Source organism: Gavia stellata, chromosome 3 (genome assembly GCF_030936135.1).
Source record: "Gavia stellata isolate bGavSte3 chromosome 3, bGavSte3.hap2, whole genome shotgun sequence".
Lineage (NCBI taxonomy): Eukaryota > Metazoa > Chordata > Aves > Gaviiformes > Gaviidae > Gavia > Gavia stellata.
The window spans coordinates 69021055-69035127 of record NC_082596.1 but is presented as its reverse complement, the minus strand read 5'-3'; the positions used below and the strand labels follow the sequence as shown (position 1 = coordinate 69035127).

General features: G+C 40.1%; 1 protein-coding gene across 1 annotated transcript in view; it reads left to right on the top strand.

The window, feature by feature from the left end:
• The window catches only part of GALNT12 (polypeptide N-acetylgalactosaminyltransferase 12), a 49559-nt gene that overhangs the window by 28077 nt on the left and 7409 nt on the right, over positions 1-14073 (top strand). The window contains exons 7-8 of the mRNA XM_059815493.1: positions 2377-2508; positions 10875-10988. Coding sequence (XP_059671476.1) covers positions 2377-2508; positions 10875-10988 — 246 coding nt within the window. The remainder of the gene's footprint in view (positions 1-2376; positions 2509-10874; positions 10989-14073) is intronic.

Here is a 14073-nt window from a genome sequence, read left to right as displayed (position 1 = left end):
TGTGTCAATATTAAATGAATGAATGAATAAATGAAAGAATAAAGTTAAGTAAGGAGGAGCTGTTTAGCCTGAAATGTATGCTTCTATGAAACAGCTAATACAGGGTTCTATCAATAAAGAATTTCAGAAGAGGCACACAATTAACGAATGCTAATTGACAAGGCTCAATGGACAGTAGATCTTTACGTGAACAGCATGGTAATAATCTTTAGCAAAATTGCCTGTCTTTTGATAATTGTAAGATTTTGAACTGATGTAAGGCAAAATGGATTTTTCTGTTTGGTTTACTGCTGCAGAATGTTTGTTTTAAAAAATATACAAAATCAATATTGCAAAGATTAAATTAATTAAAATCAGTCCTGGGAACTCAGATGAAAATTTTCCTAATAAAATGTTTGAAGTATCAATTCTGCCTTTTTTTTTTTTTAAGTTAATATTTTTATTTTTTGTGAGGAATAAAATGCAAGATCATCTGCAAAATTTTTCAGGAGATAAATACTGTGAAAATTGAGTAGGTCAGAACAGTAAAGCAGTGTGCAAATTCATAGCTTGGATATATTTATCATGAGGGGCCTGTAGGCTGGAAGGCAGTAAGACTGAAATATCCTCACAATGTCTAGAAATGACTTATATGAACCTCTGGCACAAAGTCCAAAATTCATGCCTAAAAGAAATAGCTCTCTGCTGCTGCTTGTTTCTGGAGGTGCTTCATGTCCCCAGGCACTTCTCTTTGCACAGAAAGTTTTCTAAGTGCAGGCTTTCTGGTTTTGTGCATGGGGAGAACTGCCTTGCAGTGGGCTACCGGGCTTCCAGCTACCCTGGACCAGAGCTTAGAGACCAGGCAGGGGGACGGGGACCTCCCCACACAATTGAGTGGCCTACCCCAATAGACATGCCGAGGGAAAAAATGCTCTCGAAACCATTACGCTTTTAAGATACGCTGGAGGACACTGGGGAAGCTGAATTTGGTTCGCTTCCACCTCGTGTTCCTTAGAATTGAACTGGGTAATTAGATTATTATAGTCCATGAATTTGTAATAATTGTTTTACTTTAACATCATAAAAGCCATTTAGGTTTTATTATTAGAGTCTGACTTTGAGAGAAGTATGGGTTTTGTGTATCCGAAGATGGGAGCTCACAGGCAGCGCCAGGCTGATTCTGCTTGTCATAGGCAAAGAGAAAACAGCAATAAATGCTGACAGTTTTTCTTGTAAAGTTCTGGGCAGCTGATGTCTGTGATGACAGAACTTTAACTTTAAAGGATATTTGTGTGGTAGTATTCGAAGTTTTGCATATTGGCTTATTGTAACACAGTGGTTGTAAGCTGAGACTCGTGCGGGTTTTTTTTTTTTTGCACAAATCAAAGCTGCCGCCAATGCCCTCTGGTTTCCGTAATACTCTGTGCACCTCTTGTTGCAGCGGTTGAATTCAGTCCCTTTTCGTCATCTAACCCAAATATTCAGTTCCATGGCATAATGGAAAAATGATTGATGCTACGGCTGCAGAATTTGGTTCCATAAAGTTTCTTCAAGATTAATGTTCAGACCTCGAAGCTAATATGTCATGCTGTTTGTTTATTCAAGCAGGCATCTCTGCCTCTGTTTTACATCTGCTTTGTGTTTTCAGTGATATTTCCACAGCTTTGAGAAATGCAAATATATTTTTAGTTTGATGAAAGAGTGTGTCAAGTGATCTGTAAAAATCTGGGGGCTGCAAACAGTAGCTCATGACTGACTGTCTGAAGTCCCTAGTCAATAAAAAAGATAGATTTTTGAAGACAGACATGAAAAGATGTGAACTCTGCTCCATGCTACAGACAGGGAAAAGTCTGCAATGAAAGCTTTTCTCTGGAGGTTTAAGATTTCATACTCCCCAGCCCCCAAAACTATGAAGTTCAAAGGAAACATTAGCAGATATAACAAATTTCATCAGTTAAGTGTAAAACTGTCTGTACAGGTAATTTGCAAATGGATGGTGGAATAATTTAAAATTCTTAAGATTCATTCACTGCTTTTGAGATTTTCAATTATCCAGCTAAAGGAAGTTTTTATTTTCCAATACGCTTTCTCAGTTGCCAGTAATGTGTATGCAAGTTCATTACTTGAGGATTTGGGGAGTTCCCTCTGACATCTTCTTAATCTTCTAGAACTTTTTAAAGTTTTACGTGCACCATTCCAATTCTTTTTTTGTCAACATGTAACAAATGTAAGGATAATGAAATCAAATCCAGCACCCAAACATGGGGATTTTTCCTGGCTAAAAGCCCTACTCATTGCTTTAGCATATGGTTCCTAATAATGTATACAGATAATTTAAAAGAGAGCATATGTTCTGGTTGTTTTTTTTTTTAATAGTTTTTTTCTTTTTTCTTTCAGGAACCATATGGAGATGTGACAGAACGGAGACTCCTTCGAGAGAAGCTGAAATGTAAGGACTTCAAATGGTTCTTGGAGAACGTGTACCCAGAGCTTCACGTACCCGAGGACAGACCGGGCTTCTTTGGAATGGTACGTGGCTGCTGAGAAGGGGCCTCCTCACGGTTGTCTGAGCTCTCCTACTAACTCAGTATGAAGGTATTTTTATGCCAAAATCAGTCTGGGATTTTGGTAGAATTCGGTTAGAATTGGTAGGCTTTAAAATGTGGTTTCTATCAGAATCTTTGTTCTAGGGGATACTGTTTATGAAGGAGTTCGGTGAGGGAGTAGGAGAAGAGGTAATGTTGCCATGAATTACACCTTCCAAGTGACATTTTGGGAGTGTTAAAGGCAGCGAAGGATGACTTTTTTTATTTCTTGAAACATTGTGTAGCAAAAAAAAGAGAGCACTGAAGTGTTTTAGTTTTTAGTTGTCAACTTGAAAATAGAGTGTGCTTTGAAACATGTATTTGCACAGCTTATCTGATGAAAACTATGATGCGCTCATGATGGGAAAGAGAGTTGGCGCTACATGCTCCCAGATCGTACAGGATTCTGTATGTCAAAACCAACATGTTTATTTTTAATCTGGAGGTTACTTAAGACTAACACAGGTTCACAAGCAATTTTCATTGGTTCAATATCAGAATCCTCTTTTTTTTTTTTTAAGAGTCGACAACTTTCTATGCTATTTGCAGCTTACAAATAAATATAAACTATAGCTCCATGCATATCACATTTCTGTAATCTCATTTGGAAGGGATGAAGGCAGAGATGATGCAGCAACTACCTGCTTCCTCGGAAAAATCAGCAGGTATCTGCTGCATGTCTTATTAGGAAGACAAGACTGCACCTTTCTGCCAGGCAAAGATGTATGAAATACCTTCCTCATTACCAATGCCACATTGACTTAGAAGTACTTTTGCTGGTAACTCGATCACTCTGCAGATCTAGCTAAGCTGCATTCCCACACTGCTGCATCGCATCCAGCCCCTATCACAACAGTCTTGTCTTGCTGCCATCTGTGCTTCACTTATTCAGTCTCTGCTGGATCTCCTTCAGTGGAGGAAAGAAACCTGATCACCGTGGGCGTACAGAACATACAGGAACCAAGTCTCCCCACAGTCTTCCCTAATCACTTTGTTACCTGTTGAACAAAAAAGATCCTAATGTGGAAACGCTGTGGTTTCCCATAGGGAGCTGTATTTCCCACAGGGAGCTGTAGGAGCTCCCAGAGGGAGCGCATCAGTTGGCAGCCAAGCCCTTAGGAGCCTCTGAGAGAGCAGCCACCCTCTTCCATTTGTCTTGGAGCTTGCACTTGAGTTGGTATCTCTGTGTGATCGCTGGCGTGAAAGGTAATATCAACGATTATCCAGCACCTTGAACAGACCCTGGTACAACATTGGTTCATTTTTTTGTTGTTTTGTGCTGGATCACTAACTGACAAGGTCAGAGACAGTTGAAGCAGTAAGATATTAGAAGACTTACCTTCCAGGAGCATTTCAGTAACCTTATCCTCCCCTCCACCTCCATCCTTCACCCTCCAAAAGAAAGCCTAGACTGGTGGTGGTGAGAGCACTTCAACCTTCTGGGGAGGGGAAGGGATTTGTGCAGTTTCTTTCACGATTTAACTGCACGTGTCATCCTCAGGAAAGGTGTTGACAATACCTAAAAAAAAAGAATTCTTGTTCAGGGCTGCTTGAGGTATCCACGGTGTAATTTAGGTGTGCTTTATATATCTCTCTACAAACAATTCTTAAATGCTGGCATCTAATTGTGAGCATAATAAGAACACACCTTTTTTTTTTGGCAGGAAGAATTTAAAATGTGATTGAAGTACAGTTGTACTCTAAGAAAGTGACAGTGCAAAAATGACACCTACTGGTTCAACTGATTTGTGGGTATTGAGTCCCATCTGCCAACTTCAGTGAATCATTGATCGTGTTCTTTACTCCTGCCTTAGCCCTGTAGTGCTTTTCTGGTTCACAAAAATAACGTGTTTAAAAGTGTCGGCTTTGTTAACAGCTCGGCTTAGTGTGAGGTTATTTAATTGTTCAAAGAGATTGTAAAGGGATATGGGGATTTCTCCCTCCCTTGAAAATCTTTACACTGAAGCTGAAAAATCTTTCTAAGATTACCCATAGGTCAGCCATATGTTATTGAAATAAATACAACAATTATTAAGCAGCACACAGTGCCATGCACGGACAATTAGACACTTGTGCTAAAATTTTTCTCCTGATACATAGATTAATTTTTCTGTCTGTACTAAGCTTGGTTGTCTAAAACTTAGCTAGCTGCCTAAAACTTTATTTAAAGATACAGAATTGTGAATATTTTTGCCTGAGCTATGTTTGCATTCTTATAAACTGCCTGAGGCCCCAGAAATGAGGGAGATACATCTCCTTACTAGTAAAATTAGTACACTTTATACCAAAATAATATAGCATCAATAAATCTGGAATGCCACAACGCTTATTTCACTCAGTACTCTGAACAAAATCATATTTTGAGAAGGAGTACTATCAATATTATGAGTGTTCTCGTTCATAATTTTTTTTTTTTACTTAAATTAGATTTTTTCCATGAAAGTTCCAGTACTGGAACAGTGGAGTGAAGTTCAGAATGTAAAATTTCAAAAATGAGGGCTACAGACACCATTATGAGATGAAAATTTGGAAAATATTTAAATTGCCGTATGAGTTAGCAGCATTAGACAGAAAGATAACTGCATGGACAGCTTAAAAAATAAATTGCCACAACTTCCAGGGCTATTCCATTTTTGCATAGCATCTTTGTAGGAGCACATTGTAAGTCCCTATTCAGTATTTCAATGAAAGAGCAAAGAAAGTTTGGAGAGGTTAATCCGACTTTTCATCTGAGCTCCCAGTATTGTTTTGTGCAGAGGCGTATTAAAGCAGGGTGAACTAGAAGCTCCTGGAGCTCTGAATGAGAGTGCATTGGATTTCTTCTCAGCTGCCAGGGTAAGGGCATAGGCATGGGCTACCTTATATCTATATATAATATTATATATATATATATATAAAATATAGATATAAGGAAGAAATTTTTTACCATGAGGATGGTAAGGCACTGGAACAGGTGCTTAAGGTCAGGTTGGATGGGGCTTTGAGCAACTTGATCTAATGGAAGATGTCCCTGCCCATGGCAGGGGGGGTTGGACAAGGTGGTCTCGAAAGGTCCCTTCCAGCCCAAACCATTCTGTGGTTGTATGATTCTGTCTCCTTGATTGGCTCAAGCAGCTGCCATTTTTAAGTCATACAGTGCCTTAGGCAGCTGTACAAGCAGCGTGTTTCTGGTCACTGAGCTCCATGCAGCTTTGGAAATTTATGTGGGACATGAACTAAACATTTTGACTTTGATTTTTTTATTTTTTTTCTTTATATGGGAGTGAAGCTGTTAGGCACTTAGTGGGTTAAAATAGTAAGATGTCAGTGTTTCTGGAAAAGTTGATAATCCCTTTTAGGTTCTTGTGTAGAACACTGATGTCCCTCTTTTTCTGATACAGCATCTGATTTGGCCATCCTTGAATATACACTTACCAGTGTGCTGTACTTGTGCTTCAGCAGGTGTGAAATCTTAAAAAGACTTGAACCCCAGGTCTGTGCGCTGTGCAGATTGCCCACCTAGACAGCCCAGACTAGGGCTGCTTACAGATCTCTGCTGCCCTGGGGAGGGATGGTGTGGGCACCACTAGGGACTTTGAGCCATCTTGTGTTTAATATTAGTGCTGTGACATTGTTGTATTGTGCAGATAGGGGAACTGGGCAGTGCTGTGATTGCTTCATGTTGTTGGTGGCTGTGGAAATGCACGGCTGCAAAGCAAGGGAATAGTTGGGGTTCCTCTCCCCTCTAAGGAGTGCTAGGTATAGCTGGCATTCAGGGTGCATATCTGAGGGTAAAGATGATGGTCAGTTGGTGTATTTAACTTTGAACTTGGCATCCAGATTGCTTTTAAAAGACAGTGTTGACACAAAAATCAAGATTTTTCTCTCTCCTTTTCTGTAGGTTTGATCACTCAGCAGTGAGACCATATTATGTTCTGATAGGACAAGTTTTTCTTTGTTCTTCTCAAACAGTTTCTAGCTGATCTTTCTTCCAGCTGAACGTGAAGCAACTAAGCTGGTAGATGTTGGTTCTGACTTTCTAGCCAATGGCTTTTTTCACCACCTATCCTTAAAGGCGTCTGCAACTGACTGAATCAGTTGGGAGATCAAAAACTTGGATTTTTCTATTGCAGCTTCCTTCCACATTTTCCCCCAAGACCATCTTGTCTTCAGTGAATTTCCAAATGCTTAGTGATAATTTTCTTTATATTTAGACCAGATATAACCTTAAAAAAAAAACACAACACAGGAAGAAAGATTTTAAGCATTTAAAACTGAAGAATTTTGTTTTGCTGTGACGTGAAAGAGATCATTTTGTAGATTATCTGAATAACATATGATATATATCGACAGGCTTACAGAAGAAGAGATATTAGCTATGTGGCTTAAGTTATGTAATTAAAAAGATTATTGTGTGTCTGGTGTTACAAGTTCTCAAAGGTATCAGGCTCCAAAACAGCCTCCTCGAGGGTATATCTCTAAAATTGCATTATAATACAATTTGTAGAGCTGCCGCTTGAGATTGAATTGGTACCTAAGGTTATGGCCGACTAGACCTCGAGATCTGATGCCCATCACAGAATATGTACCACTCAGTTGGCTGTACAGCCTCTGAAAGCTTGAGACAGACTTTTTTAAAGAAAGCGGGAGAAATTCAAGTGTTTGATATTAATCTCAGGTGAAGACACCATCACTTGAGACATGTGCTTGTATGTTCTTGAGCGTCCTGGAGAGATCTGGACTTGCTGGGGTGAGCAACTGAATTCCAACAGCAGTGTCTCATCATCGATTCCTTCAAAGGATCCTAGCCATCAATGTTGCATACCCATTTCAGCATTGCACTTAAGGTAACAGAAATCTGAGGGTGTTCACAATCTTTTTTTCCAAAAAGGTTGATATGAAAATGGCATACACTCAGTAAAATCATTCCCTGTGACTGCTCGGGTTACCACTGAGGTAAAAGCTTGTGCTTGGTCTGTACCATGAAGCTGTTGGCTTGCTACAAATTCACGTCTTACTGTGTTCCACAGTATCATCTGCCCATACCACTAATGCATCAGCACCAATGCCACTGTGGCAGAATAAAGAGGATTCTGATCTATTTTGTGGATGAGGAGGAAGGTTGGCTGTGCTCCACTGGCTATATTTATCAACTAATGTAATGAAGTTTTAATGTCAAAAATCTGTTGTTGACCTTTTTTGCTTACAGTTAGATGAAATTGATTTTATCTTAAAAAACAAACAAACAAACAAAAAACTAACCAAAACCTGAGAATTATTTACAGAATGGTATCACTATTGTGTCGTTACATGCAAGTGTCCAGATGTTAGGAAACAGCAGATTTAAATTTCAACAAGCAGTAAGGGTAAGGTCTGAGGTGAATATCTCAGTAGTTGCTGTTTATTACCTGTCCCAGCCTCCAGAGTGGTAACTAAGTGGCATTGTACAATACACCTGCAACGTTTCAATAGGAGACGACATTGTAGAAAGACACAGCCAGTAATCCTGCATGGGCAGAACTTCTTAGAACTGAACTATGTGTTTTAATGGCAAGGTGATCAACATTTTTTCTTACTTCTGTTTCTCTAACGCAGCATTCTGCAAAAGAATTAAGGTAAGTCATGGAGAAAATTTTGTTCTTATTGCATGACTTGTTTATGGTGGATATGGGAACAAAGACAGGTTCAGAAATGAATGGATGATTACTGTTTTGATAGAGCTGTTGCACATGTGTTCTCATTTAACAAGAAAAAATACTACGTTCACAGATTCTCTCCTACTTTTTTCTGCCTTGGAACAGAGGGCAGATTTTTTTTTTTTCCCCCACAAATGGTGCTGCAATCGGATTTTCAAATCTGATTATTTTCAAATCTTTGTCATTTCAGATCAGATCATTTAACAGCTTAGTATGCACTTTTCCTACAAATTAGGTCTTGAATATCTATTAGGCTTCCTGATGAAGTGTGGGTATAAAAGAGCATCTACTGATGTCTGATAAAACAAACTAAAAGAACCAGGTTGAAATATGGACTGTGTATGTTTAGGAGTATGTCTGCATGTATCACAAGCATTTATGCATGAAAGAGAAAAATGAGAGAACATACAAGGTAGCATCCTGGGAGAACAGGTTCAGTTTTAAACCATCTGAAATGAAACTTAAGTTAGTAATCTTTTACACAGCATTTTTGTTGCCTGTATTTGGACATTGCATAATGTGCGTAGGAGAGTTACTGTAGTTCTGGTGGTGCATGGCTTTTTAAAACAGGTTATTTAAAATTCCAAGCCACAAAAGGGAGCACGTGCTCGAGCATGTGTCAGGGGCTGACAGCGAAGAGCGCACTCAGAGGTGTTGGGTTGTCTGGAAGGGCACCATGGAAAAGTGCTTTGCGACGTTTATCTTCCCTTGGAGCCAGTGGTCAGGCAAATTCATACGTTGTTAAACATACTAATGAAACACCCTCTGATCTTGAGGACAGGCGCTAACAACAACTGAAACTGATTTATGTTTTTAGAGATACAATTACCATTTTTGAGTGGCTATGACTAAGTTGACATTTCCTGATGTAGAATGTAGAAACCTGAGAAGCTTATTGTTTGGTTTATGTAGTTTCATGGTAGTGTTAAAAATCATCTGTAAAAGACACTTTTAGTTCCTGGTTTTGTAAGTGTAAATCTTGTCTAGTGTTATGAAGGTAAACAAAATGTCTTCTTTTGACAGCTCAGGGAGGGGTGCAGTGGTCTAGTGCATTCCCATCAAACCAATCAGTGCTTTCTGTAGAAAGGATGCCCAGGGGATTTCTTTTGCCTCTGGTAAACTTGGGCACTAAAACTAAGGATGAATTTTATGATACACCAAATTCACATGTTAGTTTATCCTAAAAATATATACCAAAATTATAAATAATAATAATAAATAATTATAAACATTATACCAAATACATAATGGAAACATGTTCAGAGAGGAATTAAGAGGCAAAGCCTGTAAGGGTAGGGCTTCAGTCCTACATTTATGCATTTGGCTGTGACAGGAGAGCCTCACAGCCTCAGCAGCCCTGCAAGGGGCCCCAAGCCGTGGCGGCTCGGTGGTCCTCCCCAGCGCCCCAATGTATTGCTGTTGCCTTGGGCCGGCAGCCCAGACATGCAGAGTGCCGAGAGCTTGGCTGTTTTTCAGCGGGAGTGGGCACAAAGCAGTGGAAAGAAGACGTCAGGTAGCAATAAAAGTAGAAGTTGGGAAAGCAAAATATATGTAGAATACAAGTATTTAATTTTCCAACTTGTGCAGTTTGCTCTGTGGTGGGTTTGGGTCCTGTGGGGTTTGTCTTGTTTGTTTGGTTTTAGCCTTCTGCAATCTCTTCATGTCTGTTCATTCTCCACATTAAGAACTGAGAATACAATTACGACAACTAGGGAAGAGCAGTGAAATTACACCTTGTTGAAGTAACTCTTCTGAGACTTACTCTGCTTATTGTTTTTGTCTGTGGTATAATTACACTCAGTAATGGGGGGCATTCAGCTTGAAACTATGTTTACAGAACCTGGTTTGCTCTGTGTAATTTTAAATTTGGTTAAGTGACTAATACTAGGAGTCAGTAATTGTTATGGCATTGTTTAACTTATTCCCAGTTCCTTTTGCCTCCTGAATACTTAAATGTAAATCCTTGTTAATTAGCCTGATGTTTTTAAAATCAGGTAACTTAATATTTTAAAATTCAATTTAAATGTTATGCACCTATTGTGTCAGAGATCAGCAACACTAGGATAGAATGTTTAATATCACACCTAGTGTCTCTTTCCAAAGATATATCTTAGCCACTTTCATGACTTCTGGTCTTAAAAACTGTCTGCTTGCTCAACCTCAAGAGGATACTGTAGGCTTTTCAAGAACAAATCCTTCTAACCTCTCCCATTTGACAAACTGAGAAAAGTATGTAGCCTTCTCATAAAAAAAATTGAACAAGTAGATCCTGGGGGGAAAAAAAAGACATGGCAGACTCTTTTTGTTCTGCGTGAGTTGCTGGCTTGTTGGGTTTCAACACAGCTTTTCCTAGTTCCTACGTACTTCATTTGCAAATACATTGGAACACGGTGTCAGTCCTAGGGAAAGCCATCGTTTCTGGCTGCTTCAATGCCCAAAGTCAAGACAGTCCCAACAGTTTTATTTCACATTAGTCAGAGTGATGTTGTCATTGGATCCATTTGATCTATTCCAGTTAACTTGCACCAGCTCTGGGAAATAAACCTCACAGCCCAGCAGGATGGGTGTAAAGTGACTATAGCATATCTTCCTTACTTTAGGTTAATACTTTAAAATATTCTTTTGTTTTGATTAGCTGAAGAATAGAGGAATGGCAAACTTCTGTTTTGATTATAACCCTACAAATGAACATCAAGTAACTGGACACAGGATCATACTGTACCCATGTCATGGCATGGGACAAAATCAGGTAAGAATGATGTTTTATTTTGACTAACACTATGGTTGCAATGTAAAAAAGTATGGTAAAGGCATTGCAGTAGGGCTGAGAGAATACGTTGCCACAGTGAGGTGACCTTAGAGCTCATTTTGATTCTTGCACTGAATGCTTTTAATTTTGATGTATCTTCAGGTCAGATTTCCTTCATTCTGAAGGCGTGTCGACGCAGACCAGGGAACTCATGCATACCTTAATTATGCTTTTCCACAGAGCTCATTAGCAGGGGTTAATAGCACAGCAGTGCAGTTACAGTGCTTATAGACCAGTGTTCACTCATCTCCAGCTGGTCTTGGGCAGACCAGCACATCTCTGAGCTTTTGTCTGTCCATGTCTCCAAAGCCCTTCATAACACTGCAAACCTCACCTAGTTCTGCCTGTGTCTGTCATTATGCCTGTTCCTCTTGGTGCTTGTCTAACTGCACGAGAGGTTTTGGACAGCATCTTCTCCTGTACTCCACTCTACAGAAATGTCCTCCTGGGCTCAGGCTCCAGAATCCTGGAGAGCAGGGATCTTCTCTAACACTTTCATTCTTGCTCTCTTTGTTTTAACTTCTGAAGATGAAAATGCTTGCTGGTGTCTTTCTCCATGCTGATCGAAACTGTGTGCAGCAGTAGTTAGTTATGATACCCATAAAGCTCTCCACGTAATGCCGTGGTAAAAGTGTTGTGGGGCATCGTGTGCCAATCTACAATGGCTGTTCTGCATGGTTTTGAGTGGCCACCTTCTAGAATTGAGGTTTGGTGCTTGATGTGTGGCATGTAACATGTACTTGCCTATCTAGCTTGATTTTTGGCTTCTAACCCACATTAGACTGTATGGCATGCTCCTAGTGGGCAGGGATGGAGAAATATGTAGGGTCTTGATGAGGGTGAGTTCATAACTGTGTGGCAGTCTGGGTGGCTTGAATGTTAGGTTTTGGGGTTTTTTTTGGTTTTTTTTGTTTTTTTTTTTTTTAAGGAAATTAATCCAAACATTCAGTTAGGAAAGGAAAAACAAGCTTGGAAAAGAACCAGAGATGTTGCAGATAAGCAGTGTATCTGTTATCTTTCTGAATTCTGCTTTAAAAGAAAATATAAAAGCTTGAGGAGTGAGAAACAAGTCTGTATTGAGGAGAAAGCTTCTAATATGAATTGCATTTTAAATGAGAAAAGGAAAACAAACAACAATTTGAGCACTGTACTTCAGATCTTAAAAAGAAGTAGATTTGTTTCTGATAGCAAGTTTATTGCCTTAAGTATTAGAACTATTATTTAGTATTATTTATTAGTTTATGTCTGTCTTAACTTTCCTAATGTTTCCATCCTGGACGCCAAGATGCAGGGGAGGGCAGGAGGAGAATCTTGTGTCAGAAAAGCCAAAGGATCTTGGTACTGACAGATGTATGTCAAGCACGCTAAGCCACAGCACACCAACCCATTCTACTCCCTCAGTTCAGCTCCTTGCCCAAGTTAAGCATACTTCTATACACCTCTATAGAAGATAAGTTAATAATCAGATAACCTAGTTAAGCCACTTCCTTATGAGGAAAAGTTGATTGCTTTTGTAGATTAAGAAGTATTCGATGTATGGGATTACATGCTCACATGCAAAAGGTATTTATAGATTTTCTTTTTTTCCTTGTATTACAGATTGCAGAGAGGAGAGGGGTTGAATCTTTTTGTATTTCTCTGAGCAAAATAATTTAAATAAATTTTATCCCTTCCACCAATAAAAAATACAGACATAGGATAAAAGGTGAAAGCAAAAGAGAAGTACAATTCAGAGATTGTCATGAGATGACATTTTTACAGTTATGCTTTGTTTAGCTAGCACTAAAAGATTAACTGAATTTACTGCAAAGATATCACATCACTGGATATTAACACTCTTAATGTTTCTGCTGATGGTGCCATGCATCCATGTACCTGCGATAGCCGGCACCGGACTGAGAGCAGCGATGGTCTCGGAGCTGTGCAATTAGCACTCCCTCTGCCGGCATCCGGGCGGCAGGAGGAAGGAAAAATGGAGAAACTCCCTGACTGTGATATAAACAGATAAAAGAAAATAGGAGGTGACACAAGAGAATTGCAGAGCCTGAGGAGGGAAGGCCAACACAGGAGACAGGCAAAACAGTATTAGTGAAATGGGCAAAAGGCATGGGAGGCCTGACAGGAGCCAGGGAAAGCCAAGGTGGCAGAGGGCAGAAATAGTCTGGGACAGAGGCAGGGCAACAGGCAAGGAGCAGGGCATGTGTGACAGAGGAAGGAGTAGTTGGGAGCTACAGGGAGGGAGCGCGAAACAAGCAGAATCACTGGTGACCCCTGTAGTGGAAAGGGGAGGGGGGCTGAACGTGGGAGCAGAGATACCAGTTGGCAAATGGGGGCATGAGTAGGGCTGACAGTAGTTGCAAGAGAAGAAGTGGACAGCAGGAAGGGCTGCAGGTAGGGGAACAGAGGGAGGCTAAAATAAGACGTTGAAGCACAGGTGAGATGGGAAACAGAAGTCAGGATTGCTGAACTTGCACCTCCTTTTTCTGGCTTACGAATAGCCATGAAACCTACCAGCAGGACATTTCTCTCCATTTCCTTCCCGTCCCCCTGCCCTTTTGGCAGTTGTTCTTAAAAGGTAACAGGCTGCTTCTGGTGGTGTGAATTTCTTAGCTCAGTGGGCAGGTGACAGTGGCAGGACCGAAACAGTCAAATCTCCCACATGTACATCCACCACTGACAGTTGATGGAACCGATGGTGACAAGTTGTATCTCTAGTTGTATCAATGCTAAGGAGAGCAAGGCACTTCAGAGTTTCACAGCTGTTTGCTGACAACAGGCAGCCCTTAACTTCTGTTTTGTCCTTGGAAGGGAATCTGCCATCCTAATCCCAAGCTCTTTTGCCTGCTCTCCTCCAGTCTGCTCTCATCACTCTACTCATTACCTATATACAGCTTTAGCAGCAAACCCTCACTGCAAAGCTTTGCTCCAGTCCCCTGACCGGCAGCACACATCACAGACAGCTCGTTTCTCTACTCTATTTAACACTTTCTTTTCCATGCTGGCTGGCTCCCAGTCTTTCTCTAAT